Source organism: Mobula hypostoma, chromosome 6 (assembly GCF_963921235.1).
Source record: "Mobula hypostoma chromosome 6, sMobHyp1.1, whole genome shotgun sequence".
Taxonomy (NCBI): domain Eukaryota; kingdom Metazoa; phylum Chordata; class Chondrichthyes; order Myliobatiformes; family Myliobatidae; genus Mobula; species Mobula hypostoma.
In genome coordinates this window covers 116,912,143-116,938,978 of record NC_086102.1, presented here as the reverse complement: position 1 = coordinate 116,938,978, position 26,836 = coordinate 116,912,143, and the positions used below count along the sequence as shown (strand labels likewise).

The following is a 26,836-nucleotide window of genomic DNA, read 5'->3' as shown; positions in this document are numbered from 1 at the left end:
GCTTCAAACGAACCGAATCAAACACATGGTGAATGACTTATTGGAATATTTCCACTTTCTGCGTTATTGATAATGATAGCTGCTTCCTTCTCTTTTTCTTATTGTTACCCATAGGGGTATCTGCAGCTCTTTTTGACATTTTCACAGTGAAATTAAACACAAAGTCAACAGTGAACACAAAATATCAGCGAACAGCAAATACACGTGTAACCAGTACGAGCGCTGAGCCACAACTGACGTCTGCCGGCCTCTGCTAGTGCTGCCACATCACACCTGAGGGACGTCAGCTGTTGGCGCACCAAACAAGCTTCCACACTCCACGAAAAATACTTCGGTTTTCGGAGTTTTTTGGATTTCAGAATTTCGGATAAGGGATTGTGGACCTATATATGGTGATATATACAGTGCCTACAAAAAGTATCCCCCACCCCCCCAGAAGTTTTCATGTTTCCTCATTTTACAACATTGAATCACAATAGATTTAATTCGTCTTTTTTGACAGTGATCAACAGAAAAAGACTCTTTCACATCAAAGTATAAACAGATCTCTAGAAAGGTACTGGAAAGGATAGAAGATTGGCTGACTGGAAGGAGGCAAAGTGGGAATGAAGATGGCCTATTCCCGTTGGCTGCTGGTGACTAGCGGTATGCCACAGGGGTTGGTGTTGGGACTGCTTCTTTTCATGTTGTATGTCCATCATTTGGATGAAGGAATCATTTGTCACAGAGTTGTGATTGGATTTTGTCCGTGTTGCTGTTTTGCCACCTTGATGGCCCTGTATAAATCATAGTGGCAACTGTTGAGCTCCTGTTGGTCTCTGGAGACGAAGGCTTTATCTCTCGCTCTGACAGCAACACACACTGAACTATTTATCCAAGGCTTCTGGTTTGGGTAGACCCGGACCAATTTTTGAGGAACAATGCACTTCCAAATGAAGCTTGTGACTACCTCCGTGTATTCGGAGAAGTTTTCAGCTCGAGTTACCTCGCAGGTGACACTATCAAAGCAGTTTTGTAACATTGAGTCTGATTGGTTGGACCAGCATGGATAGTTTTCATTATGGCCACTTCCTGTTTCAATTTCTGCCCATAGGTGGTAGGAGCAAGATGGGGGAATGATCAGACTTTCTAAATGGAGGGCAGAGAAGTGCTTTGTAGGCATTGTGGAAGGAGAGTATGCTTCCTTCCGGTGTGCTCACCTCGATGTGGTGGCAGAACTGATGGGTAAGCTCTAGTCATCGACGTTCGGTTAAAGTCTCCGGCGAAGATGAAAGCGGCCTCTGGGTGTGTGGGTTCATGGATATTGATGGTTTCACAAAGTTCATTGTGAGCCAAGTTGGTATCAGCCTGTGGTGGGATGTACACAGCTGTAATAATAACAGACGTGAATTCTCTAGGTAGCCAGGAAGGTCGACTTAGCAGCATAAGGTACTCCAGATCCGGGGAGCAAGAAGATTTCAGGGTGTGCGCACTACTTGTGTCACACCAAGCACTGTTCACTATGATATATTCTCCCCCACCTTTACTTTACCCAGAGAGGTCTTTAGACTTGTCTGCTCAGAACACAGAGAACCTGATGGGTTCGATGGCTTGGTCTGGTATTTCGTCCAACAACCAGGTTTCGGTAAAGCAGAAGATGTTGCAGTGCTTTGTTTCCTGTTGGAGGGAGATTCTGACTGTCAGCTCACAGAGCTTGTTGTCCAGGGACTGTACATTGGCCAGGAGTATGCCAGGGAGCGGAGGCCGATTTGCGTGCCGTCTTAACCTAACCAAGATGCTGGCTCTTCTTCCTCGCCTCCAGTGTGGTGAATGAACCTCCCATGGTTCTTGTGATCAGGGGTCCCAGTGGTAGAAATTAAAGTCTGTCACGAGCCTTGTGACCCATCAGGCCGGTGCTAATGCCAGTTTCCGTGGCGTGAAGCGACTGAGAGTACGAGACTCCCCCCACCCCCGGATAGGACGCCAGTCTATTGTGAGGTTAACCCCCAGCATTTGCCGGTACCCATTCTCAGCTGGGTGGACTGGAGCAGTGTGTGGTTAAGTACCTTGCTCAAGGACACACACGCTGCCCCGGCCGAGGCTCAAACCCACAGCCTTCAGATCGCTAGTCCAAAGCCCTAACCACTTGGCCATGAGCCACACCAGTGGTAGAAAGGTGGCAGATTATGACTGAAAGCCATCTTTCCGATGTTCAGAAGAATCAGTTGATCATACCTGATGTGACCTTCAGCTTTTTGTAGGAGAAGTGCAGAAAGAAGTAGAGAGATGAGCAGAAAATTACAATGCCAATTCGGAGTACACAACATGACTGCCGTACACAGTGTCAATTCTGGCATTGGAGTGGTTCCAGGAATAAAAGGATTAACATATGAGAAGCATTTGATTGCTCTGGGACTCTACTTGCTGACGGCTAGAAGAATGGGGGGGGGGCAGAATCTCATTGAAACCAATTAAATATTGAAAGGTCTGGATAGAATAAATATGGAGAGGATGTTTCCTTTAGTGGGGGGGGGAGTCTAGGGCCAGAGGGCACAGCATCAGACTAGAGGGACCTCCATTTGGAACACATATGAGGAATAATTTCTTCCACCATCTCCCCGGGCAGCCTGTTCTAGTCACCTACCATTCTCACCTTACCCTTTAAATTTCCCCCCCACCCTGAACCTTCACCCTCTAGTATTTAACATTTCCACCCTGGAAAATAGACTTTTGGCTGTCTATCTATGCCTCTCATAATGCTATACATTTCAATCAGGTCTCCCCTCAGCCCGCGATGCTCCAGAGAGGAGAAAATAAACTGCCATGGTTCTACTACAGTGAAGGCTATATGATTAAATTAAACTTTAGCAACATCCTGAGATCAATGGAACCCAAAAACAAAGTTCCCAAATGTCACACAAATTATCTTAAACTGAGATAAAATTGTCAGGAGAACATGTGGTTCAAGCCATTCTGACAGGTTCCCTCGAGTTTTTTATTATCAAATTTATTTGTGAATGATGGTCCTAAATCTTTTCTAGTGATTGAGGGATGAGTGGTAGTTCAGGCAGAAGGTAATCTCTCTTGATAATTTGAGAAGGTGTTGAATGGAGATGAAATCATGATCCATATCCCGTTGAAAAAAGTGCTGATTGATTTTATATGGACTAAGATCGAGGTGGATGCTCAGTGGTGGAGAAAGGAGGTAGAGGGGAAAGTCAACATTGTGCCTGAAACTAGAAATCATTTATATACTAAGTGGCAGCTCTAAGTTGGGCACAGTAAGCTATCTGGGTTTGAATGGCAGCTTAAAGCAAAAGGAGGAAATGGAGTACTGATAGAACATAAGATGCAACCAGTCTTCCAGTCTCTACAGAGTCCAATTACACAGAAATAATTAGTGCCTTTCAAATGGTAGGAGACGCTCTCCCCTCAATTCACATAATAGCTTGGGTAATACAAACAACACTATATTTATTGAATGTTGATTTCTCCTACCCCAAGCTTAAATCTGCTAAAGGTTTGAACAGGATTTGAAACTGTTAACAAAATGCTCTTACGCATCCCTATGGCACTGAGTATCTGATCTGAGTTACTCGATGCACAAGTCATAACCACAGCTTGAATGCTCTGAAGGTATAACAAGAAACGTACCCAAGGCAACTTTTGATCTGATAGCTATACCATAGGTCACAAAAAATAAGAATAAAGCCTGCACAGACACAAAGGATGTGGCAAGTAACATAGGGAGAAAAGGAAGAACGAGGGGGAAATATAACTTCTGTTGGTTTACCACAACTCAAATCCATCTCTACCTCATTCAATTCCAGCCTTGGCGACTGATCAGTAAGAGACAGCCTTGCAGTTGGGATCACAGGAATCATACAGCCCTTTCAGCTCAGCTTGTCTTCGCCAACCACAATGCCTCTATCAATTCATCTGGCAGCTGGCTCTAGATGGGGAAGGCAATTACAATATTATCATTCAGTTCGAGGGGACTAGAATATAAAAGCAAGGATGTATTGCTGAGGCTTTATACGGCATTGGTCAGACTACATGGAGTATTATAAGGAGGTATGGGCCCCTTATCTAAGAAAGGATATGCTAGTATTGGAGAGGGTCCAGAAGAAGTTCACAAGAATGATCCCAGGAATGAAATGGTTAATGTAGGAAATGTATTTGATGGCTCTGGGCCTTACTCGCTTGAGGGAATCTCATTGAAACATGCTAGATAGAGTGAACAGTCTAGACAGAGTGAATGGGGAGATGAAATTTTCCATAGTGGGAGAGTCTAGGACCAGAGGGAACAATCTCAGAATAGAAGTATGTTCCTTAAGAACAGACGTGAGGAAATTCTTTAGCCAGAAGGTGGTGAATCTGTGGAATTCATTCACACAAATGACTGCAGAGGCCAAATCACTGGGCATATTTAAAGTGAAGGTTGATAGATTCCTGATTACTAAGGGTGTTGAAGGTTATGGGGAGAAGGCAGGAAAATAGAGTTGAGAGGGAAAATAAATAAACCACAGGGAGCAGACTTGATGGGCTGAATAGCCTAATCCTGCTGCTGTATCTTATAGTCTTATAACCATCACTTTCATGTTTTATATGTCTGACTACATTGCAGATTCTCTGTAACCGAAACAATATTTTGCATTCTGCTTTTTTTAAAACCCCATTTGTATCATTTTAACATACCTATGTATGGAATGATCTCTCTGGCTAGCACATAAACAAAATCTCTGCTGTAGCTCACAGTAATAAGCTAATTGCCAATTACCTCTATGGAAAAAAACTTAGCCCTCAGATCTCCTTTAAATTTCTCCCCCTTGTTGCAAACCTGCAGCTTATGTATCCTATGTAACCCATCTCCAGCTATGCATCCTTCGTAACTTTATAAACCTCCATAATGTCACCCCTCAGCCTCCTACATTCAGTGAGAACAAACAAAGCCTATCCAATCCTCCTTATAACCACATCACTCCAATCTGCAAATTCCTGGTGAATCTCTTCTGCACCTTTGCTATTACTAACACAGCCTTATTGTTGTGCTGGGACACAAAACTCTGTGTGTGCTCCTATGCATAATGTCCCAATCCATATACTCAATGCCTCAGCCTGTGAGGGCAAACACACCAGATGCCATTTTCACTACCCTATCTACCTGTGTTACACTTTCAGGGAGCTACAGACGTGCATCTCTATACATCAACACTTCTATGACCCCTGACATTTATACTACAAGTCCTACCAGATTTTTATCCCAAAGTATCTGACCTCACAATTGTCTAGTTTGAATTCCACCTGCCACCTCTCCTTCCAAGCTTTTATGCTAGACCATTAGACATAGGAGCAAATTTAGGCCATTTGGCCCATCGAATCCCCTCTGCCATGCCTGCATGGCTGATTTATTATCCCTCTCAACCCCATTCTTCTCTCTGTAACATTTGATCCATGAACTAATAAAGAACCTATTGACCTCTGCTTTAAACATACCCAATAACTTGGCCTCCACAGCTGTCCGCAACAATGAATTCCACAGATTCACCACCCTCTGGCTTAACGAAATTCCTCCACTAAAGGGCCGTCCTTGTATTCTGAGGCTATGCTCTCTTGTCCTAGACTCCCCCACAAGAGGAGGTCATCCTCTAGCTAAGCCTTTCATGCTGATCTGTATCTATAGATGAGTTTTTTGTTATCTGTGACTCCACCGACTTTTCATGCCAGATTGTGGGCTGGAAATGTTCCTGGCCTATAGGGTTTGGCTGCTTGGTGCTGAAACCGAGTAGGTAAATTTTTTGTTGTATCTGGCGACATATGAGGTACAGTTCCCTGAGGTAAAAAAACATAAAGACCCAGGAACACTGACTTGGAGGAGGCCTCTGGCATGCAGAATAATCTGATTCCACTTGCATATCTTTGCTGCACATTCCACAACATGTTTGGTTAACAAAGATCTATCCATTTCAGATTTAAAGTCAACATCTGACCAAGTACCATGTGCCCTATGTAGAAGAGATTTTAAGCTCCCACAAGCTGTATTAGAACCATTAATTCACTTCACCCCTGAAAAATCAGGTTGCACTGTCTACCCCATGTATATCCTTGGAATCCCTTCACCTTCATTAGTGCAGCGAATAAGATGCTACTTCTTTAAGAGAGCCACTGTCCGTCGAGCCCACTCTGCTAGTCAATAAGATCATGGCCTCCCATCCACACCACTTCCCTGCTCCCTCTCTCCCTCTCTCCATAAACTTCAACCACTTTGTAGTTTAAATATTAAATACTAGCTTTATTTGTCGATGTCCACTGAAACATCGAGTGAAATGTGCCATTTTGCGTTCACAACCAATACAGTCTGAGAACTGTACTAGGGGCAGCCCACAAGTGTTGCCACGCTTCTGGTGCCAACACAGCATGCCCATAACTTACTAACCCTTACAAATCTGGACATCTTTGGAACGTAGGACGAAACTGGAGCACCTGGAGGAAATAAACATGGTCACAGGAAGAACATAAAAACTTGTTAAGATGGTGGTGGCAACTGAACCCCAATTGGTGATCACTGATGTTGTAAAACATTGAGCCAGCAGTTACATTACCATACTGCCCCTTCTAGTTTAAAACTATGTCAACCTTTACCATGACTATGTAGTCTACATAAAAAGCTCCAGAGATTCACTGTCCTCTGCAATCACCTGTCACCTCAGTCTGAGATCAGCGGTTGTGGGACCATGCCTCTCTAGATAAACCCACTGGGAGAAAGAAGCTTTCAGTCTCCACTGTCAGGATCATCACAATCTGCTGAACACCAATCTGTTTGACTCTTCACGCATTCAACCCCTTGCAGGAATTAACCTGGTGAATCTTCAGCCACTGCTCGAACATCTTGGAGTGACCATTTTGAGAAGGGTTCCATTGAAGCTCAAATGCAGAAGCTTTGATGAGGAAGGCTTTAGTAAGGAGGCTAAGCGATGACAAACTATGGTAGGTCAGGCAAGGTCTACCCTTTGGAGGAACACACAAAGGAGGTGGAGGAACTCAGTGGGTCAGGCAGCATCTATGGATGGAAATCGAGTTGAAGGTTCTGGTCACGACTCTTCATCAGCATTCAAGACTCCAGGCCTCTTTCTCCGAACCCAGGGTAGTGGGGGGGAGGGTCTCAGTGCAGGGAGTGGGGTAGTGTTGGGAGGGTTCAGCGAGGGAGGGGAATAGTGTGAGGAGGGTTCAGTGAGGGAGTGGGATAGTGTGGGGAGGGTTCACTGAGGAGGGTTCGGCAAGGGAGTAGGGTAGTGTGGGGAGGGTTCACTGAGGAGGGTTCGGTGAGGGAGTGGGATAGTGTGAGGAGGGTTCGGCGAGGGAGTGGGATAGTGGGGGGCAGGGGAGGGGGTTCAGTTTGAGGGGGTTCTTGATACAGGCAGTGGGATCTCAAGAGATGATACTGGGGAAGGCCCTTTGGAGTTGGAGATGGGTGAGGCCCTGGTGGAAATGAACCAGAGCAGGTGGACGTTGTTTATTTGGGTTTTCAGAAGGCTTTTGTCAAGGTACTTGGGGCAGGGACTACATGTTAGGTACAAAACTGTACGTAACTGTGATACCCTGGCCAGGAAGGTACAACATGGATCGAATGCAGAGTAAAGAGCTCCCCCTGTTTCCCTGTAACACCGGATTTTTTTTGTTCTTCATCAGCCATCCAGTGGACTCTCAAACAGATGTCCTATTACTTGCTAAAGAAGTGAGGCATTGTGCTCTGGGCCAACACCCAAACGGTACTGGTTGTACAGTACAATGGTGCTTGGATATCTTGAACTTGTTTGCAATTCACTCAGGAAGCACCCTATACAGTCCCACATAGCTTGAAAATGAATATGAACAACCCAGTACCTAATCCAACTGCCAACTTTCCCTCCTACATTCCTTGACATTCATTAGACAGTTTTTCCAGTAACTCTTGATGCCAGGTGAACAGGTCTACTGTTTCATAGCAGAATTTCGGCTTCGTCACAATCTGGTGAAACACAATAGTTATTACTCAAGCTAAAATATAACCGAGTTGTTGAACAACCTTGTCCATTGTCTCTGCAGGAAAAACAAAAACCCAAATCTCAAGCAATGCCACTAACATTTGGAATTTCCAACTGAACTTTTAATAAACTGAATGAGATCCCTGCAATTCATAGTAAATGTTACTACATGAGTCCTGGCACTCATTATTAAGACTGCTGTTAACTTTACAAAATTACTAATAATGCTCTTGTATTGCCCTTAAATTTGGATCTCTGGATATAGATATGTATAATATTTTCCAGTTGCCCTGACAACTTAGCAGGCTAGGAGTTAACTGCATAGTATGGGCCTTGAGTCACAGGCTGGGAAACAAGTTTTTTCTTAAATCAAATCTGTGATCCAATTTTTTTTTTTTAAAAAGAATCTGCAAGTTTTTGCAAATCCGTCCTCAGTTAATATTCCACTGGATATTAGATGTACTGAATCAAAGCTGCTACCTACCATTATGGGATTTGAAATTCCTAATCTTTAGTTTGCCAATTAGTTTTGGGACCACATTGTAATATCATGCAGCAAGCACAATATGTCAAGTTTCTGATTTCGCCCAGTATACCTCCAACATCTGAAGCAGAGTGGCAGGCATATCAGCCCAAGAGTAGATTGCCAATGGGATTACAAACAACAGAACTTGTATGGAGGGAGTCCCTTTCACTTCTTAGTCTCAATGCTCCTTATAGTCACTGAAATACTGCTGAATTACAATAACTTTGTAGGTAAGTATGGTGACCAACATGAACACATCGAAGTCCCACCAACAGCAATAACATAAATAGTAGGCTGGCCTGATTCTGGTGCTGGTTGAGCAAAAATAAATGGTGGTCAGAGAACCAGGAGTACTCCCCACTATTTATCCAAACAAGGAATTTGGTGGATAACTCAGCAGGTCAGGCAGCATCTATGGAGGAAATTAACAGTCAATGTTTTGGGCCAAGACCCTTCATCAGGAGTGGAAAGGAAGAGGGCACAAGTCAGAAGAAGGTGGAGAGAGAGAGGACATGTACAAGTTGGTAGGTAAAAGGTGAGACCAGGTGAGGGAGAAGGTGGGTGGGTGGGGAGCTGTGATGAAGTAAGAAACTGGGAGGTGATAGGTGAAACAGGTAAAAGTCCAAAGGAAGAGGAATCCAATAGGAAAGAGGAGGAGGAGGGGAACCAGAGAGAGGTGATGGGCAGCTCCTGAAGATGGGGAAGGAAAAGAGAAGAGGTAAGAGGGAACCAGAATGGGGAAAGGATAAGAGATGGGGAAAGGAATAAATTACCAGCAATTAGAAAAATCAATGGTCAGGTCATCAGGTTGCAGGCTACCCAGACGGAATATAAGATGCTGCTCCTCCAACCTGAGAGTGACCTCATCCTGGCAGTAGGGGAAGCCAAGGATCAACATGTCAGTTAGGCAATGGGAAGTCGAAATGAAATGGGTGGTGATCCTGCCTTTTGCAATGGACAGAGCAAAGGTACTCAGCAAAGTGGTCTCCAATCTGCATCGGGTCTCACCATTATAGAGGAGCCTTTCCAAGAGCACCATAACAGAGGAACTGAAAGAAGGGAATAGTATTTTTACAGCTGACAGGGTTGAAAGTGGTATAGTCAAGGGAACAGTGAGAGTCAGTGGGTTTGTAAAAAGATGTCAGTAGATAGTTTGTGTCTTAAGGAGCGAGAGATAGAAAAAAGGGGAAAAAGGGAGACGTCAAAGATGGATCAATTAAATTTGAAGGAGGGTAGAAGCTGGAGTCAAAGTTGATGAAATTGACACGTTCAACACTGAGATCAGGAATCAGCACCAATGTAGTGGTCAATACGGTGGAGAAAGAGTTGGAAATGCAGTGGTCAATAGAGCTGAGAAAGAGTTGGGTACTAGTGTAGGCTTGGAACATGGGCCATTCCATGTAGCTGACAAAAGCAGGCATGGCTAGAGCCCACATGAGTACTCACAGCTACATTTCCGTTTGGAGAAAGTGGGAGGAGCAAAAAGAGAAATTGTTGAGAGTAAGAACCAATTCCACCAGACAGAGGAGGGTGGTGGTGAGTCAGTTGTTCAGAAAGAAGCAAACAGCTTTAAGACTTTCGTGATGAGGAATGAAAGTGCAGAGTGAAAATAAGTAATCAGGGTCAGAAAACCTACAGTGATTGAACTGATGGAGAGCATGTGAAGTGTCACTGATTAGGTAGGAAGGGACTGAATCAAGGGAGACAAAATAGAGTTGAGGTATGCGGACATGAGTTCAGTGGGGCAGGAGCAGGCAGAAATAACGGGCCTACCTGACCAGTTAAGTTTGTAAATCTTGGGTAGATCAAAACAGTGTCGGGTGCAGGAATTATGAAGTCGGTGGTAGTGGATGGGAGTTCTCCAGAGTTGATGAGGTAGGTGATGTGTGGGAGACAATGGCCTGATGTTCCTTCATGGGCTCCTGTGCAAGAGGAGGTCTGAGAGTTGCTGTCTGGCCTCAGCAAGGTAGAGTCAGTCCACCAGACTGCACCCCACTTGTCTACAGATTTGATGGTGAGGTTGGGACTGCTGCAGAGACAGTGGAGGGCAGTGGGTCGAGAGAGACCCTTATAGAGATATTTGCTTTGTTATTAGTCAGCGGCAAAGTTCCACAAGACTTCAGGGTGGCTAACCTTGTTCTCTCGTTCAAGAAGGGTAGCAAGGACAGGCCAGTCAGCTTGATTTGAGTTTTAGGGAAGTTACCGGAGGGGCTTCTGAGGAACAAGATATAAAATCACTTGGATAGTTGAGGCCAATCAGGAATTGTCAGCGTGGTTTTGTGTGTCAGAGGGTATGTCTGATTAATCTTTTGGAGATTTTTTTAAAAGAGGTAACTAAGGGGATAGATGAAGGTAGGGTAGTGGATATTGTCTACATGGATGTCAGTAAAGCCTTTGACAAGGTCCCGCTTGGCAAGCTGACTTGAAAGTTAGGTCACATGGGATCCTGGGGAGCTAGCGAGGTGGTTTCAGTGTTGGCTTGGTGATAGATTGGAGAGGTGATGGTGAGGGTTGATTCTCCAAATGGAGGCCCAGGTGTCAAAATTGGGACCTCTGTTATTCAATATTTATGTAAATAATTTGGATATGAATGTACATGGCACAATTAGCAAGTTTGCAAATGATACTAAATTTGTGGATCTTGTTGATAGTGAAGCAGCTTGCAATCAATTGTAAAGAGATCTTGATGAGTTATAGAGGTGGACTGAGGAATGGCAAATGGTAAGCGTGAGACGATGAATTTTGGGCAGTCAAACAAGGATAGGACCTATACAGTGAATAGCAGGGCACTGACAAGAGAACAGTAGGACCTGGGAGTAAAAGTCACTCAGCTAAGCAGGTAGACAGGGTGATGAAGAAGGCATTTAGCATGCTGGCCATCATCAGTCAGGGCATTAAATTTAGCAGTAAGGACATTATGTTGCAGTATGTACTGTTACAAGAAAAAGTTTGTGAACTCTTTGCAATGACCCAGATTACTCATAAAATGTGGTCTGATCTTCATCTAAGTCACAATAATAGACAAGCACAATCCTGGAGAGCAGAGGTTTCCCCCATGGTGTCCTTCCATGAACACCATTCTTGTTCACTGTCTTTCATGCACACATGAACAGAGACTGCAGCAAGCTCTAGAGATTTCTGCAGGTCTTTTGCTATTACCCTTGGGTTATTTTTTCTACTCCTTCAGCACTGCACATTGTGCTCTTGGTGTGATCTCTGCAGGACACCCATGCCTAGGGAGAGTAGCAATAGTACTGAATTTCCTCTATTTGGTGACATTTTCTCTTACTATTGACTAATGAACACTCAGGTCTTTAGAAATGCTTTTGTAGCCTTTTATAGCTTCAAGTATCTCTACAATTCTTCTGCTAAGGCCCTCTGACAGTTGTTTGATCGACACGGTGCACATAAACAGATCTTTCTCGAGAAGAGCGGGCTCTGTCAGTAACCTGACTTTCTGTGTCATTTTTATAGGGCAGGGGACCTCTACAATCCACATCTTCAATCCCAACTCACTGATTGGAACCCCTGACTCCAAATGGCTTTTGTAGAAGGCATTACCCCAGAAGTTCACATAATTTTTTGAACTTGGACTGTGATCGTTTAAATGGTGTACTCAGTATTGACAAGAAGTAGTATAACTGTTTGTGTGTTATTGGTTTAGGAAGATTGTGTTTGATGTCATTGATGAGACCACACTTGGAGAACTGTGTGCAGTTCTGGTCACCCTGTTATAGGAAAGACATTGTCATGCTGGAGAAAGTGCAGAAGAGTATGCTGCCAGAGCTGAAGGGCCTAGGTTACAGGGAGACGTTGACCAGGCCAGGTCTTTATTCCTTTGAGCACAATCAAGTGAGTTGGGACTTAATAGTTTATAAAACATGATAAGGTGGACAGTCATAGTCTCTATCCCAGGTTTAGGGAGTCCAAAAGCAGGGAGCAAAGATAAAAGACGAAGGGAGAGGCCTGTGAGGTAAACAGTCTAGCACAGGCCAGATGGGCTGAAGGGCCCTCCTGTGTGCTTAGGTGCTCCGTGATTCTCAGACTTCCTTACGGAGTACATGAAATAAGCTACCAGGGGAGGTAAGAGAGGCAGGTACAAATAGAAAACTTAAGAGGCATGGAGGGGAGGGGAGGGAAGGTTATGGACTGAACGCAGGCAAGTGGGACCAGCAGCGAGGATGCTGCTGTCAGTATGGACTAGCTGGGCCGAAAGACCTGTTTCCATGTTGTATTACTCTTGCTCTACGATTAACATTCCACTTTAATTTGTCATCACCTTCAACTGTCTAAAACACCACCTTTTTAGTATCATCTGCATACTCACAAACCATGCCTTGTACATCCAAATCATTCATATAAATTATAAACTACAAGATCCCAGCACTAAACCTTGTGGCAAACTATTAAACACAGGCCTCCAGTCTGAGAAACCACCCTTGACCATCACCCCCTGCTTCCCAGCATTGAGCTAATAATGAACCTAATCCACAATATCCCCTGGAACCCTTGTAATTTAACCTTCCAGACAAGCCTGTTCTGAGGGAGCATGTCAAAGGCTTTGCTAAACTCCATGCAGAGAACATCCACAACCAACTGATATTTCAGTCTGGCAGAGGAGCAGGGTCTTTGGCCCATGATGACTCATCAAACTAATTAAACTAGTAACTAACTCAACTAATCCCTTCTGCTTACACAACATTCATATAATCCTCTAGGAGATCTATATGCACCTCAATGGAACATCAGAACTATTTTTTAAGCAGTGCCAGAATACAGATCCAGGTAAACAAGCTTTTGGACACCACTGACAGTGACTCTCAAGGGCAGAGTATGTCAGCCCAGTCTAAATGATAAGAAGTAGTTTTTACCTTCAAACACAAAACAACTCTTTCAGAACACTTGGTGAACGCAACAGTGAAGGTCCATCCTGTTGTGTAACAATTCCAAGACTCCAACAACTTTACAATACAGGATAACATAAAGTACCTATTAAAATAACCCAGCTTTGAAACTCTTGCTATCTCTCCCCAAACCATGTACACCAACCTTACTTCACTCATTTGTCCTTTTTTTTGGTGTGTGACTGCGTGCGTGTGAGTCTGTGCGTGTGTGTCTGCGTGTCCATGTGTTCGCCTGTGATGGATTTTTCATGGCTCTTAACAAAGCGCGGAGCGAGAGAGAGAGACTATGTGGCGTGCCATTCCTCACACAAGACATTTTCGCAGTATTTTCCCTTTTTATTTTACCAGGTCGAGTTGCGATCTCAACACTCAACCCGGCACAGATGGAAAGCATACTCGGGGGCGGACCCGACTAGTTTCGAACCCGAGAACCTCCGCTCCCAGGTCCGGCGCTGATGTCATGCCACCAGCCGGCCCTGCTCATTTGTCCTAATGTTCCTTCATATAAATATAAATCAAATTTTGTTAATAATAGTAATAGAGAGTGATCACTCGAGTTGAGTATGATGTTCTCCTAAGGGGTTATTTCCTTAATGAAGAATACCTGTAAGTGACTTTGTTTAACATTGGAGGTTGATATATAGGCAGCCGCTGCCCAGTCCTTGACAGATCGGATTCAAGGTCCAATGGCATGGAGTGCAAGACAACTAGGGACCCTTCACTGCTGCAGCCTTCCTCTATCTTCACTGTCATCATGACGTGTCATCAACTTCCATCAGCTCCAGCACTGAGGTTTGATTGGTTTGCTTCTTGTCTGGAACCTCACCCTTGACCTTACTGTCATGGAGGACCCTACCAGGAGCTAAACTCCAGTTAGCATCGCTATCAGGAACTTACAAACCTCTCCAAGATGAAAGGTGAGGATCCTCAGAGAATGATTGATAATCCTTCTATGAAGTACTTTAATGTCTTCCTTCCTGAGTAACACATTTCGCCAGCACTAAGTGGAGAGTGTGAGCATGCATTTGGCCGTACCTGTCCCATAGAAATCCTTTTTGTCGCCAACAGGTTCCAGTGCATGTAGCTGTGTGAGATCCTGACTGGCAGTGCTCACTGGTGCTTCAGTCTGCTTCCCTGTCAGGTGGAGTAGCACAACGTTACAAGAAATGAAGATAAAAACCAAACATTATGTTCTCCTTTCCACAGCAAAGCCAGTAAATGATCCATGGCACTTCATTCAAATTCCATCTACAAAGAGCATATTAATCAAGGCAACTCTCAATCATACCATCTCCCCCGTACTGGAATGAAGCAGGGCAGCTCAGTACCACTCCCAACAACCTGCCTTAAAGATAGCAGTCAATCCTAAATATATATTGGCGCCTCCTTAGTGCCGAAGGTTTAGATGGGGCAGAATTTGTTGGGTGTGTTCAGGAAGGATCCCTAGCACAATATCTAGAGGAGAGGCCATACTGGATCTGGTGCAAGACAATATACCAGATCAGGTATCAGACCTCTTGAAAGGTGAGCATTTTGGAGACAGTGACCACAGCTCCCTGACCTTTACCGTGGCCTTGGAGATAGGAGCTGACAGTGTGAGGAAGTATTTAGCTGGGGGAGGTGGAATTATGATGCCATTATGCAGGAACTAGGGAATGTAAATTGGGAATGGATGTACTCAGGGAAAAGCAAAACAGAAATGTAAAAGTTGTTTAGGGAGCACTTGCTGGAGGTTTTGGTTATATATATAGATAGATAGATAGATATCCAATTTAACTTTAATGGACAACATTGAACCTGCCTCAACCACTTCTACTGGAAGCTCGTTCCACACGGCTACCACTCTTTGAGAAAAGAAGTTCCCTATCATGTTACCCCTAAACTTTTGCCCTTTAACTCTCAACTCATGCCCTCTTGTTTGAATCTCTCCCACTCTCAATGGAAAAAGCCTATCCATGTCAACTCTATCTATCCCCTTCATATTTTTAAATACCTCTATCAAGTCCCCCCTCAACCTTCTATGCTCCAAAGAATAAAGACCCAACTTGTTCAACCTTTCTCTGTAACTTAGGAGATGAAATCCAGGCAACATTCTAGTAAATCTCCTCTGTACTCTCTCAATTTTATTGACATCTTTCCTACAATTCGGTGACCAGAACTGTACACAATACTCCAAATTTGGCCTTACCATTGCCTTATACAATTTCAACATTACATCCCAACTTCTATACTCAATGCTCTGATTTATAAAGGCCAGCATACCAAAAGCTTTCTTCACCACCCTATCCACATGAGATTCCACCTTCAGAGAACTATGCACCATTATTCCTAGATCCCTCTGTTCTACTGCATTCTTCAATGTCCTACCATTTACCATGTATGTCCTATTTTGATTAGTCCTACCAAAGTGTAGCACCTCACATTTATCAGCATTAAACTCCATCTGCCATCTTTCAACCCACTCTTCTAAGTGGTCTAAATCTAGTATAGTGAAATATCTAGTCAAGAGGAAGAAAGAAGCTTACTTAAGGTTTAGGGAAGCAAAAGTCTGACAGGGCTCTGGATATGTACATGGAAGCCAGGAAGGAACGGATAGGAGAGCTAGAAAGGGTAGAGAGCTTGAGAAGACCTTGGTGAATAGGATTAAGGAAAATATCAAGGCATTCTATACATTTGTGAAGAACAGCAGGATGGCGAGAGTGAGGGTAGGACCAATCAGTGATGGTAGAGGAATATGTGCCTGGAGTCAGAGGAGGTAGGGTAGGTCCTGAATCAATATTTTGCTTCAGTATTCACCAAGTGAAAGAGACCTTGACATTTGTGAGGACAGTGTAAAACAGGCTGAACATGTCAATATTAACAAAGAGAATGTGCTGGAATCGTTGAGAAACATTGGGAAAGATGAGTACCCGGGACTGAATAGGATATACCACAAGTTATTATGGGAAGCAAGGAAAGAGATTGCTGCACCTTTGGTATCTTTGCATAATCACTGGCCATAGGACTCATTCCAAATGATTGGACAGTGGCAAACGTTATCCCCTTTGCTTACGATAGAGAGTAGGGATAATCCTAGTAATTATAGACCAGTCAGTTATACTTCAGTGGTGGGAAAATTATTAGAGAAGATTCCTAGAGACATAATTTACAAGCATTTGGAGAAGCATAGTCTTATTAAGGATAGTCAAAGAGCCTTTGTGAGGGGCAGGTCATGCCTCAGGAGCCTGACTGAATTCTTTGAGGATGTGACAAAGCAAATTGATGAAGGTAAAGCAGTAGATGTGGTGTATATTGATTTTAGTAAGCCATTTGATAAGATTCCCCAAGGTAAGCTCATTCAGAAAGTCAGAAGGCATGGGATTCAGGGAAAATCATTTTTTCTGTATTTACAGAATTGGCTTGCCCACAAAAGGCAGAGGGTGGTTGTAGATGGAGCGTACTCTGCCTGGAGATCGGTGACGAGTGGTGTTCCACAGGGATCTATTCTGGGATCCCTACTCTTTGTGATTTTTATAAATGGCTTGGATGAGGAAGTGGAAGGATGAGGTAATAAGTTTGCGGACGACACAAAGGTTAGTGGAGTTGTGAATAGTGTGAAGGGTTGTTGTAGGTTGCAAAGGGACATTAATAGGATGCAAAAGGACTAACAAGTGGCAGATGGAGTTTAATCCGGAAAAATGTGAAGTGATTCATTTTAGAAGGTTAAATTTGAAGGCAGAATACAGGGTTAATGGCAGGATTCTGGTAATGTGGGGGAACAGAGGGACCTTGGGGTCCACGTCCATAGATCATTCAAAGTTCCTGCACAAGTTAATAGTTGTTAAGAAAGCATGTGGCGTGTTGACCCTCATTAGTCAAGGGAATTGAGTTCAAGAGCCATGAGGTAATGTTGCAGCTCTACAAAACCCTGGTTAGACCGCACCTGGAATTGTGTGTTAAGTTCTGGTTGCTTCATTATAGGAAAGGTGTAGAAGCTTTAGAGAGCATGCCGAGGAGATTTACCAGGATGCTGCCTGGAGTGTAGAGCACATCTTATAGGTTGAGTGAGCTGCGGCATTTCCCTTTGGAGCAAGGAAGGATGAGAGGTGACTTGACAGAGGTGTACAAAACAATAGGAGACATCTGCAGAAATTTGCTAATGTCTTTGGTGCCATACCAATCAGCTCAGACTTCTTTGTGATTACATCAACATGTTGGGCCCAGGAAAGACACTCTGAGTCTACAACTCTCTGAAGCCTATTACAATTCTGTGTATTGGAGGCTCCATAAAAGGGAGTGATAAGCCAGTCAAAATGCTTTCCATTCTACATCTATAAAAATCTGCTAAGGTCTTTGGTAACATAAAAAATCTCCCCTGGGCCCAGGGAACCTTTTCACTGTTGACCGCTTGATGAAGACTGGCATGTGTCTCCCGACCTCCTCTCCCTGAAGCTCACAATCAATTCCTTGGTCTTGCAGCATTGATTGCAAGTAGTTGTTGCAATACAACTCAACTGGCCGATCTATCTCACTACTGTATGCTTCCTAATTGCCATCTGAGATTCTGCCAACAACAGTAGTGTCATTTGTGAATTTAGAGATGGTGTTTGATCTGTGCTTGGCCATACAGTCATGAATGTAGAGAGAGTAGAGCAGTGGGCTAAGCACATATTCTTGAGGTGCACCTGTGCTGATTGTCAGCGAGGAAGAGATGATAATCGCCAAAGTCACGCCCAAATCCACAGACTGCACCACAGGATGAATGAAGGATCTCAGCCTGTAACACTGGCTGTTTATTCCTCTCCACAGATGTGGCTTGACCCACTCAGATCCTCCAGCATTGTTGCTCTGGATTTCTAGCATCTGCAGAATCTCTTGTGCTTAAGGGAAGAATATTTACCCACTGCTAGTTTCATCCTTCAAACCTTTTGGTGTGGGCAAGTGCAAGTTTCATCAACAGATCAAAATCAGCCTTGCTGTATGAAATAGCAATGAAATACTATGTTTCTTAATGTTCAGCAAACTGGGGAAGCAGGGGTAGTTATCATGGTAAGTAACTTCTGCAGCCACTACTGCTGTTCCAGCATCCACTAGCCACTGGACTGGTCATTTAGCAGGGCTTAAATTACAGTAAGTACTGCAGTTAAACACAGTGGACCCCTGTATCCACTGCTGGTCTAAACACTAAATGAAAATTGGATGCAATGAGTAAACACAAGAGATTCTGCAGATGCTGAAAATCCAGAGTAACACACTGTAGAAACTCACCAAGTCAGGCAGCATCTACAGAGAGGAATGAAGAGACAATGTTCTGACAGAGATCCATCAAGACCCTTCACTGGATACAATGAGGGAAGATTGTACCTCCGGAGAGGTTTGGGTGAACAAAGCTTCTTTTTGCCTTAATGAATTCTTTACTCAAAGGTGAGAATGTAGAAACACCTACCTTAATATGTAGTAGTAATAAACAGTTTTAAAGTAAGGATAAATCCACAACAGGAGCAGAATTAGGCCATTTGGCCCATCAAGTCTGTTCTGCCATTCAATCATGGCTGATTCCATTTTTCGCAACCACCTTTCTCCCATTTACTCCCCATAAGCTTTAACCATTTCACCAGTCAAGAACCTCTCAATCTCTGCTTTAAACACACCAAATATCTTGGCCTCCAGTCCTCTATGACAATGAATTCCATAGACTCTCTGGCTGAAGAAATTCTTCATTTCAGTATTAAAGGGATGTCATTTTATTCTGAGGCTAAACCCTCAGATCCTAGACCCCCCCCCCCCTAATGGAAACATCCTCTCCATGCAACATACATCAAAGTTGCTGGTGAACGCAGCAGGCCAAGCAGCATCTATAGGAAGAGGCGCAGTCGACGTTTCAGGCCGAGACCCTTCGTCAGGACTAACTGAAGGAAGAGTGAGTAAGGGATTTGAAAGCTGGAGGGGGAGGGGGAGATGCAAAATGATAGGAGAAGACAGGAGGGGGAGGGATGGAGCCGAGAGCTGGACAGGTGATAGGCAGAAGGGGATACGAGAGGATCATGGGACAGGAGGTCCGGGAAGAAAGACGGGGGGGGGGTGACCCAGAAGATGGGCAAGAGGTATATTCAGAGGGACAGAGGGAGAAAAAGGAGAGTGAGAGAAAGAATGTGTGCATAAAAAAGAGTAACAGATGGGGTACGAGGGGGACGTGGGGCCTAGCGGAAGTTAGAGAAGTCAATGTTCATGCCATCAGGTTGGAGGCTACCCATACGGAATATAAGGTGTTGTTCCTCCAACCTGAGTGTGGCTTCATCTTTACAGTAGAGGAGGCCGTGGATAGACATGTCAGAATGGGAATGGGATGTGGAATTAAAATGTGTGGCCACTGGGAGATCCTGCTTTCTCTGGCGGACAGAGCGTAGATGTTCAGCAAAGCGGTCTCCCAGTCTGCGTCGGGTCTCACCAATATATAAAAGACCACATCGGGAGCACCGGACGCAGTATATCACCCCAGTCGACTCACAGGTGAAGTGATGCCTCACCTGGAAGGACTGTTTGGGGCCCTGAATGGTGGTAAGGGAGGAAGTGTAAGGGCATGTGTAGCACTTGTTCCGCTTACACGGATAAGTGCCAGGAGGGAGATCAGTGGGGAGGGATGGGGGGGACGAATGGACAAGGGAGTTGTGTAGGGAGCGATCCCTGCGGAATGCAGAGAGAGGGGGGGAGGGAAAGATATGCTTAGTGGTGGGATCCCGTTGGAGGTGGCGGAAGTTACGGAGAATAATATGTTGGACCCGGAGGCTGGTGGGGTGGTAGGTGAGGACCAGGGGAACCCTATTCCTAGTGGGGTGGTGGGAGGATGGAGTGAGAGCAGATGTACGTGAAATGGGGGAGATGCGTTTAAGAGCAGAGTTGATAGTGGAGGAAGGGAAGCCCCTTTCTTTAAAAAATGAAGACATCTCCCTCGTCCTAGAATGAAAAGCCTCATCCTGAGAGCAGATGCGGCGGAGACGGAGGAATTGCGAGAAGGGGATGGCGTTTTTGCAAGAGACAGGGTGAGAAGAGGAATAGTCCAGATAGCTGTGAGAGTCAGTAGGCTTATAGTAGACATCAGTGGATAAGCTGTCTCCAGAGACAGAGACAGAAAGATCTAGAAAGGGGAGGGAGGTGTCGGAAATGGACCAGGTAAACTTGAGGGCAGGGTGAAAGTTGGAGGCAAAGTTAATAAAGTCAACGAGTTCTGCATGCGTGCAGGAAGCAGCGCCAATGCAGTCGTCGATGTAGCGAAGGAAAAGTGGGGGACAGATACCAGAATAGGCACGGAACATAGATTGTTCCACAAACCCAACAAAAAGGCAGGCATAGCTAGGATCCATACGGGTGCCCATAGCTACACCTTTAGTTTGGAGGAAATGGGAGGAGCAAAAGGAGAAATTATTAAGAGTAAGGACTAATTCTGCTAGACGGAGCAGAGTGGTGGTAGACATCCTCTCCATGTCTATTCTGTCCAGCCCTTATGGTATCCAGTAGGTTTCAATGAGATCCCCCTCTCATTCTTCTTAACTACATCGAGCATAGGCTCAGAGACATCAAACACTCCCTATAAAACTCTTCAAATAAAAAGGATGATGGGTGACATGGAATGTTACTGATGCAGAATTAGCAGTCAGTGACCTTGTTGGGACAAAGGCATGAGTTGTGTGCTGTAAATGTAGTGTGATGCATGAGAGCCAGCACTAATGTTCCTGCCTATCCTCTCTGATAGTTCCCCCCTCTGCCCCTTCTCTCTTCCTCCATTCCCTATTCCGGCTCCTCTCTCTCCCTTCTTTTTCACTCCTGCCTATCACCTCCTTCTGGGATCCCTTCCCTTTCTCTTATGGTTCAGTGTCGTCTCCCATCAGATTCTTCAGTGATTTCTCAGTTACCATCAAATAGGAGGTACAGAGGCCTGAAGGCACACACTCAGCGATTCAGGAACAGCTTCTTCCCTCTGCCATCTGAAAATCCTAAATGGACATTGAAACCATGAACACTACCTCACTTTTAAAATATATATTATTTCTGTTTTTTGCATGATTTTTAATCTAATATGCGTATACTATAATTGATTTACTTATTATTTTTTTCTTCTTCTACATTATGTATTGCATTGAACATTCACCTTTCACCTTCTAGCTTATATTCCTTTCCCTCCTCCCACCTTCTTATTCTGGCTTTCTCCCCCTTCCTTTCCAGTCCTGATGAAGGGTCCATTTTCCTCTCCATAGAGGCTGCCTCACCTACTGAATTCCTCCAGCATTTTGTGTGTGTTACTCTAGATTTCCAGCATGTGCAGAATCTCTTGTGTGTATAATATAGTTTCTCACTAGTTCTTTTGGCTTTGTGCTTCTATTTGGAACTCTTACTTGAGAACAAAATGGAATTATATTGGCCTGGATTTTTGCAGGCTGCAGGAAAACAACAGCTGAGCTTAGAGAATCCCACAAGACTGTCCACTCCCTCCCTAATATCAGCTCAAATGAAGCCTGCATACAGCAGCTACAATATCTGACTGGTTCATCACCCAATGATAGTACAGAATTCTCTTGGACAGCAAACTGTGCAACTTTTAACCAACATATTAGACAATGTGAAATGAAGTACAAGGCAAAAGAATATAGTAAATGATGTACATCGTCATTTGTAAATTATTTCCCCATGTGCTGGCAAGCTTGGAACTCACACAAACGTTTGTGCACAAAGAACTTCCAAACTTCCTGACAGTGTTTGCTTTTTATATTCTGCAACTGAATTCCAGTGAAAAAGAGCTGGCTAGGGAATCTGTTCTCTGCACAAAGTTAGCAAAGACATTTGTTTTAATGAAGGGAATGAGGTGTTGTGGACCATCTGCAACAGCAAGAATGGGCACCTCCACTATCTCAAGGTCTCGCAGTCTTAATTGCTAAAGTTGGTGGACAAGTAAACAGCTAATAGGAGGAAGCGTCCTCCAAAAACATTCCCATCCTCAGTGATGTCAGGGCCAGTGTGAGTACTTAAGGCAATGTTAGCACGGTTACAACCAGCTTCAGCCATGGAGCTGAGAGGATGGTCTACCTCAGCTCCCTCCTGCTATCCGCACTATTACAGAATCCAGTCTTCAGCTAATTCAATAATCAGAATCAGCTTTCATATCACTGACATATGTCGTCAGTTTGTTCTTTTGCAGCAGGAGTACAGTGCAATACTTAAAAAACTATAAGTTATAATAAGAAATACAGTGGATTCCAGTTTATTTGCCCTTTGGTTAACTGGGGGAGCCACTTGTTTGGGACAACTCAAAGAACAAAAGCTACTCCAGAAAACTGATGGGATTCTCTTCATTTATTTGGACACTATGTTGCTTACTTGGAGCATGAGAACGTTGTCAAACAGTTTCTGACTAGTGTCAGTTGAGTGCACTTGTGTGGCCATAAGACACTACACCGTACTTGGAATGAACAGGTTTTAAAACAGCGCCAGTTGTGTGTGCTTCTGTTATGTTCTCCATTTCGGTCGATGGATGCTGATTCAATCGTCAAAAGCATTGTATCAAAACACCAAAGAAGGAAATAAGGCGAGTAAAGTGATGAAGATGACACATCTGAACTTGAGTCAGTGATTTACACAGGATGCCAGGGAATTTACTGCTGGATTATGACACTACTTCATGAAGAAGGCAATGAAGGCAGTCCATTATCTGCACTAAGTGTCTGCATTGATTTTGTTCATTTACAGTAAATCAAACTGGATGGAGCAAATGGAGTGCAACCCAGATAAGTGTGAGGTGGTTCATTTTGGTAGGTCAAATATAATGGCAGAATATAGTATTAATGGTAAGACTCTTGGCAATGTGAAGGATCAGAGGGATCTTGGGGTCCGAGTCCATAGGACACTCAAAGCTGCTGCGCAGGTTGACTCTGTAGTTAAGAAAGCATACGGTGCATTGACCTTCATCAATCGTGGGACTGAGTTTAGGAGCCGAGAGGTAATGTTGCAGCTATATAGGATCCTGGTCAGACCCCACTTGGAGTATTATGCTCAGTTCTGGTCACCTCACTACAGGAAGGATGTGGAAACCATAGAGAGGGTGCAGAGGAGATTTACAAGGATGTTGCCTGGATTGGGTTCATGCCTTATGAGGATAGGTTGAGTGAACTCGGCCTTTTCTCCTTGGAGAGACGGAGGATGAGAGGTGACCTGATAGAGGTGTACAAGATAATGAGAGGCATTGATTGTGTGGATAGTCAAGAGGCTTTTTCCCAGGGCTGAAATGGCTAGCACGAGAGGGCACAGTTTTAAGGTGCTTGGAAGTAGGTATAGAGGAAATGTCGGGGTAAGTTTTTTTTTTACACAGAGAGCGGTGAGTGCGTGGAATGGGCTGTCAGCAACAGTGGTAGAGGCGGATACGATAGGGTCTTTTAAGAGACTCCTGGCGAGGTACATGGAGCTCAGAAAAACAGAGGGTTATGGGTAACCCTAGGTAATTTCTAAGGTAAGGACATGTTTGGCACAGCTTTGTGGGCCGAAGGGCCTGTATTGTGCTGTAGGTTTTCTGTTTCTAAACAAATACTGCAGCACACCCTTGATTAATTCCTCCAAAGCAAGGGCACAGGCACATGGCATTCTCCTACAAGTCACATTCCACCCTGATTTCCTTTATCACTGCCGGGTCTAAATTCTGGAACTCCCTCACAGCTGTACGAGCACCTTCACCAGAAGGACTGAGAGTACAAAGCTTGTATGTGCCTGTCAGAAAAGAAGTTAGATATAACAAGTGGAGGGAAACTCGGCTTTCAAAAGATATTGAGGCCCTGGTTAAGAGAAAAAATGAGGTGCATAGCAGGTATAGGCAAGAGGGAACAAATCAGGTGCTTATGGAGTATAAGAAATGCAAAAGAACACTTAAGAAAGAAATCAGGAAGGCTGAAAGAAGGCATGAGGTTGCCCCAGCAGACAAAATGAAGTATATTAACAGCCAAAGGACGGCTAGGGACAGAATTGGTCCTCTGGAAGACCAGAATGGTAATCCACAGGTGGAGCCAAAACAGATGGGGGAAGATCTTAAGTGCATTCTTTGCATTTGTATTTACTCAGGAGAGAGATAAAGAATCTATAGAAGTCAGTCAAAGTGTCATCAACTTCATTGGACTCTGTACAGATTACAGAGGAGTTGTTTGCTACCGAGGCAAATCAATCCCCAGTGCCTGACAAGATGTTCCCTCAGACCCCACAGGAGGCAAGAACATTAATTGCTGGGGCCCTAGCAGAGATATTTAAACATCCTTAGCAAAAGGAGAGGTACCAGAGGATTGGAGGATAACCAATGTTCCACCGTTTAAAAAAGGCTCCAGACAGAAACCAGGAAATTATAAGCCAGTGAGTCTGACATCAGTTGTGGGAAAGTCATTGGAATGTATTTTAAGGGATCGGATATATGGGTATTTGGATAGACATGAATTGATTAAGGATAGCGTGGCTTTGTGCATGATAGGTAATGTCTAACCAATCTTACAGAGTTTTTCGAGGACTTTACCAGGAAAGTGGAAGAAGGCAAGGCAGTGGATATTGTCCACATGGATTTCAGCAAGGCATTTGCCAAGGTCCCACACTGGAGGCTGGTCAAGAAGGTTCAGTCACTTGGCATTCAGGAGGAGGAGGTAAATTGGATTACACAGTGGCTTTGCGGGAGAAGCCAGAGAGTGGTCGTAGAGCGTTGCCTCTCTGACTGGAGGCCTGTGCCTTGTGGTGTGCTGCAGGGATCGGTGCTGGGTCCTTTATTGTTTTGTCACCTATATGAGAATGTGGTAAACTGGATCAGCAAATCTGTGGATGACACCAAGGTTGGGGGTGTATTGGACAGTGAGGAATGCTTTCATGTCTTGCAAAGGGATCTGCATCAGCTGGAAAAATAGACTGCAAATGGCAGATGGAATTCAATGCAAACCAGTGTGAGGTTTTACACTTTAATTGGACCAACCAGGGTAGGTCTTACACAGTGTACAGTAGGGCACTGAGAAGACTGGCAGAACAAAGGGATCTGGGAATAGAGGTCTCTAATTCATTGAAAGTGGCATCACAGGTGGATAGGGCATAAAGAAAGCTTTTGACACATTGGCTTTCATCGAGTACAGAAGATCCGAAATTAAGATGAAGTTGTATAAGACGCTGGTGAGGCCTAATTTGGAGTATTGTGTGCAGTTTTGGTCACCTACCTACAGGAAAGATGTAAACAAGGTTGAAAGTGTGCGGAGAAAATCTACAAGGACGTTGTGGGTCTGGAGGGCCTGTGTTATAAGGAAAGATTGAAAAGATTAGGACTGTATTCTTTAGAACATAGAAGATCGAGAGAAGATTTGATAGAGATACAAAATTATGAGGGGCGTAGATAGGCTTTTTCCACTGAGGTTGGGTGGGACTATAACCAGAGGTCATGGCTTAAAGGTGAAAGATGAGACGCTTAAGGGGAACATGACAGGAAACTTCTTCACTCAAAGGTTTGTGAGAGCGTGGAATGAGCTGCCAGCACAAGTGGTGCATGGGAGCTCGATTTCAACATTTAAAATAAGTTTGGATACGTACATGGATAGTAAGGGGGATGGAAGGTCCCGTTGCAGGTCATTAGGAGTAGGTAGTTTAAATAATTTTCAGCATGGTTAAAGGGTAATGAATTCCACACATTCATCATCCTCTGGCTAAAGAAATTCCTCATCTCTGTTCTAATGGGATGTCCTTGTATTTGGAGGCTCTGCCTTCTGATCCTAGACTCCCCCACAATAGGAAACATCCTCTACACACCTACTCTATCTGGGCCTTTCAATATACGATAGGTTTCAATGAGATCTTCCCTCATCTTTCTAAACTTTAGAGAGTATAAGCACAGAGCATTTAAACGCTCATCTGGTAACCCTTTCATTCCCAGGATCAAGAGGACCTTATTAAAACATAATATTCTGAGGGGATTGGCAGGATGGACACAGAGTATGTCTCCTCTTATGGGGCATCTAGAATTAGCGGCCACTTTATTAGGTGCACTTGTTAATACACTAGCTCATTAATGCAAATATCTAGCAAATATCTAATCAGCCAATCATGTAGCAGCCATGCAATGCATAAAAACATGCAGACATGTCAAAAAGTTCAGATATTGTTTTAATCAAACATCAGAATGGGGAAGAAATGTAATTAAGTGTCTTTGACTGTGCTGCCAAATGGGGTGGTTTGAGTATCTCAGAGATCTCCTGGGATTTTCACACACAATAGTCTCTAGAGTTTACAGAGCATGGTTCAAAAAAACAAAAAAAAAAACATCCAGTGAGCAGCAGTTATGTGGGTGAAAACACCTTATTAACGGCAGTGGTTAAAGCTGACAGGAAGGTGAAAGGAGATCAAAAAACCATGTACCACAACAGTGGTGTGCAGAA

At 44.1% G+C, this 26,836-nt stretch overlaps 1 protein-coding gene across 2 annotated transcripts in view; it reads right to left on the bottom strand.

The window, feature by feature from the left end:
* The window catches only part of ical1 (islet cell autoantigen 1-like), a 137,663-nt gene that overhangs the window by 7,683 nt on the left and 103,144 nt on the right, over nt 1-26,836 (bottom strand). For both annotated transcript variants that reach the window (XM_063051553.1, XM_063051552.1), the window contains exon 11: nt 14,469-14,567. In XM_063051553.1, coding sequence (XP_062907623.1) covers nt 14,469-14,567 — 99 coding nt within the window. The remainder of the gene's footprint in view (nt 1-14,468; nt 14,568-26,836) is intronic.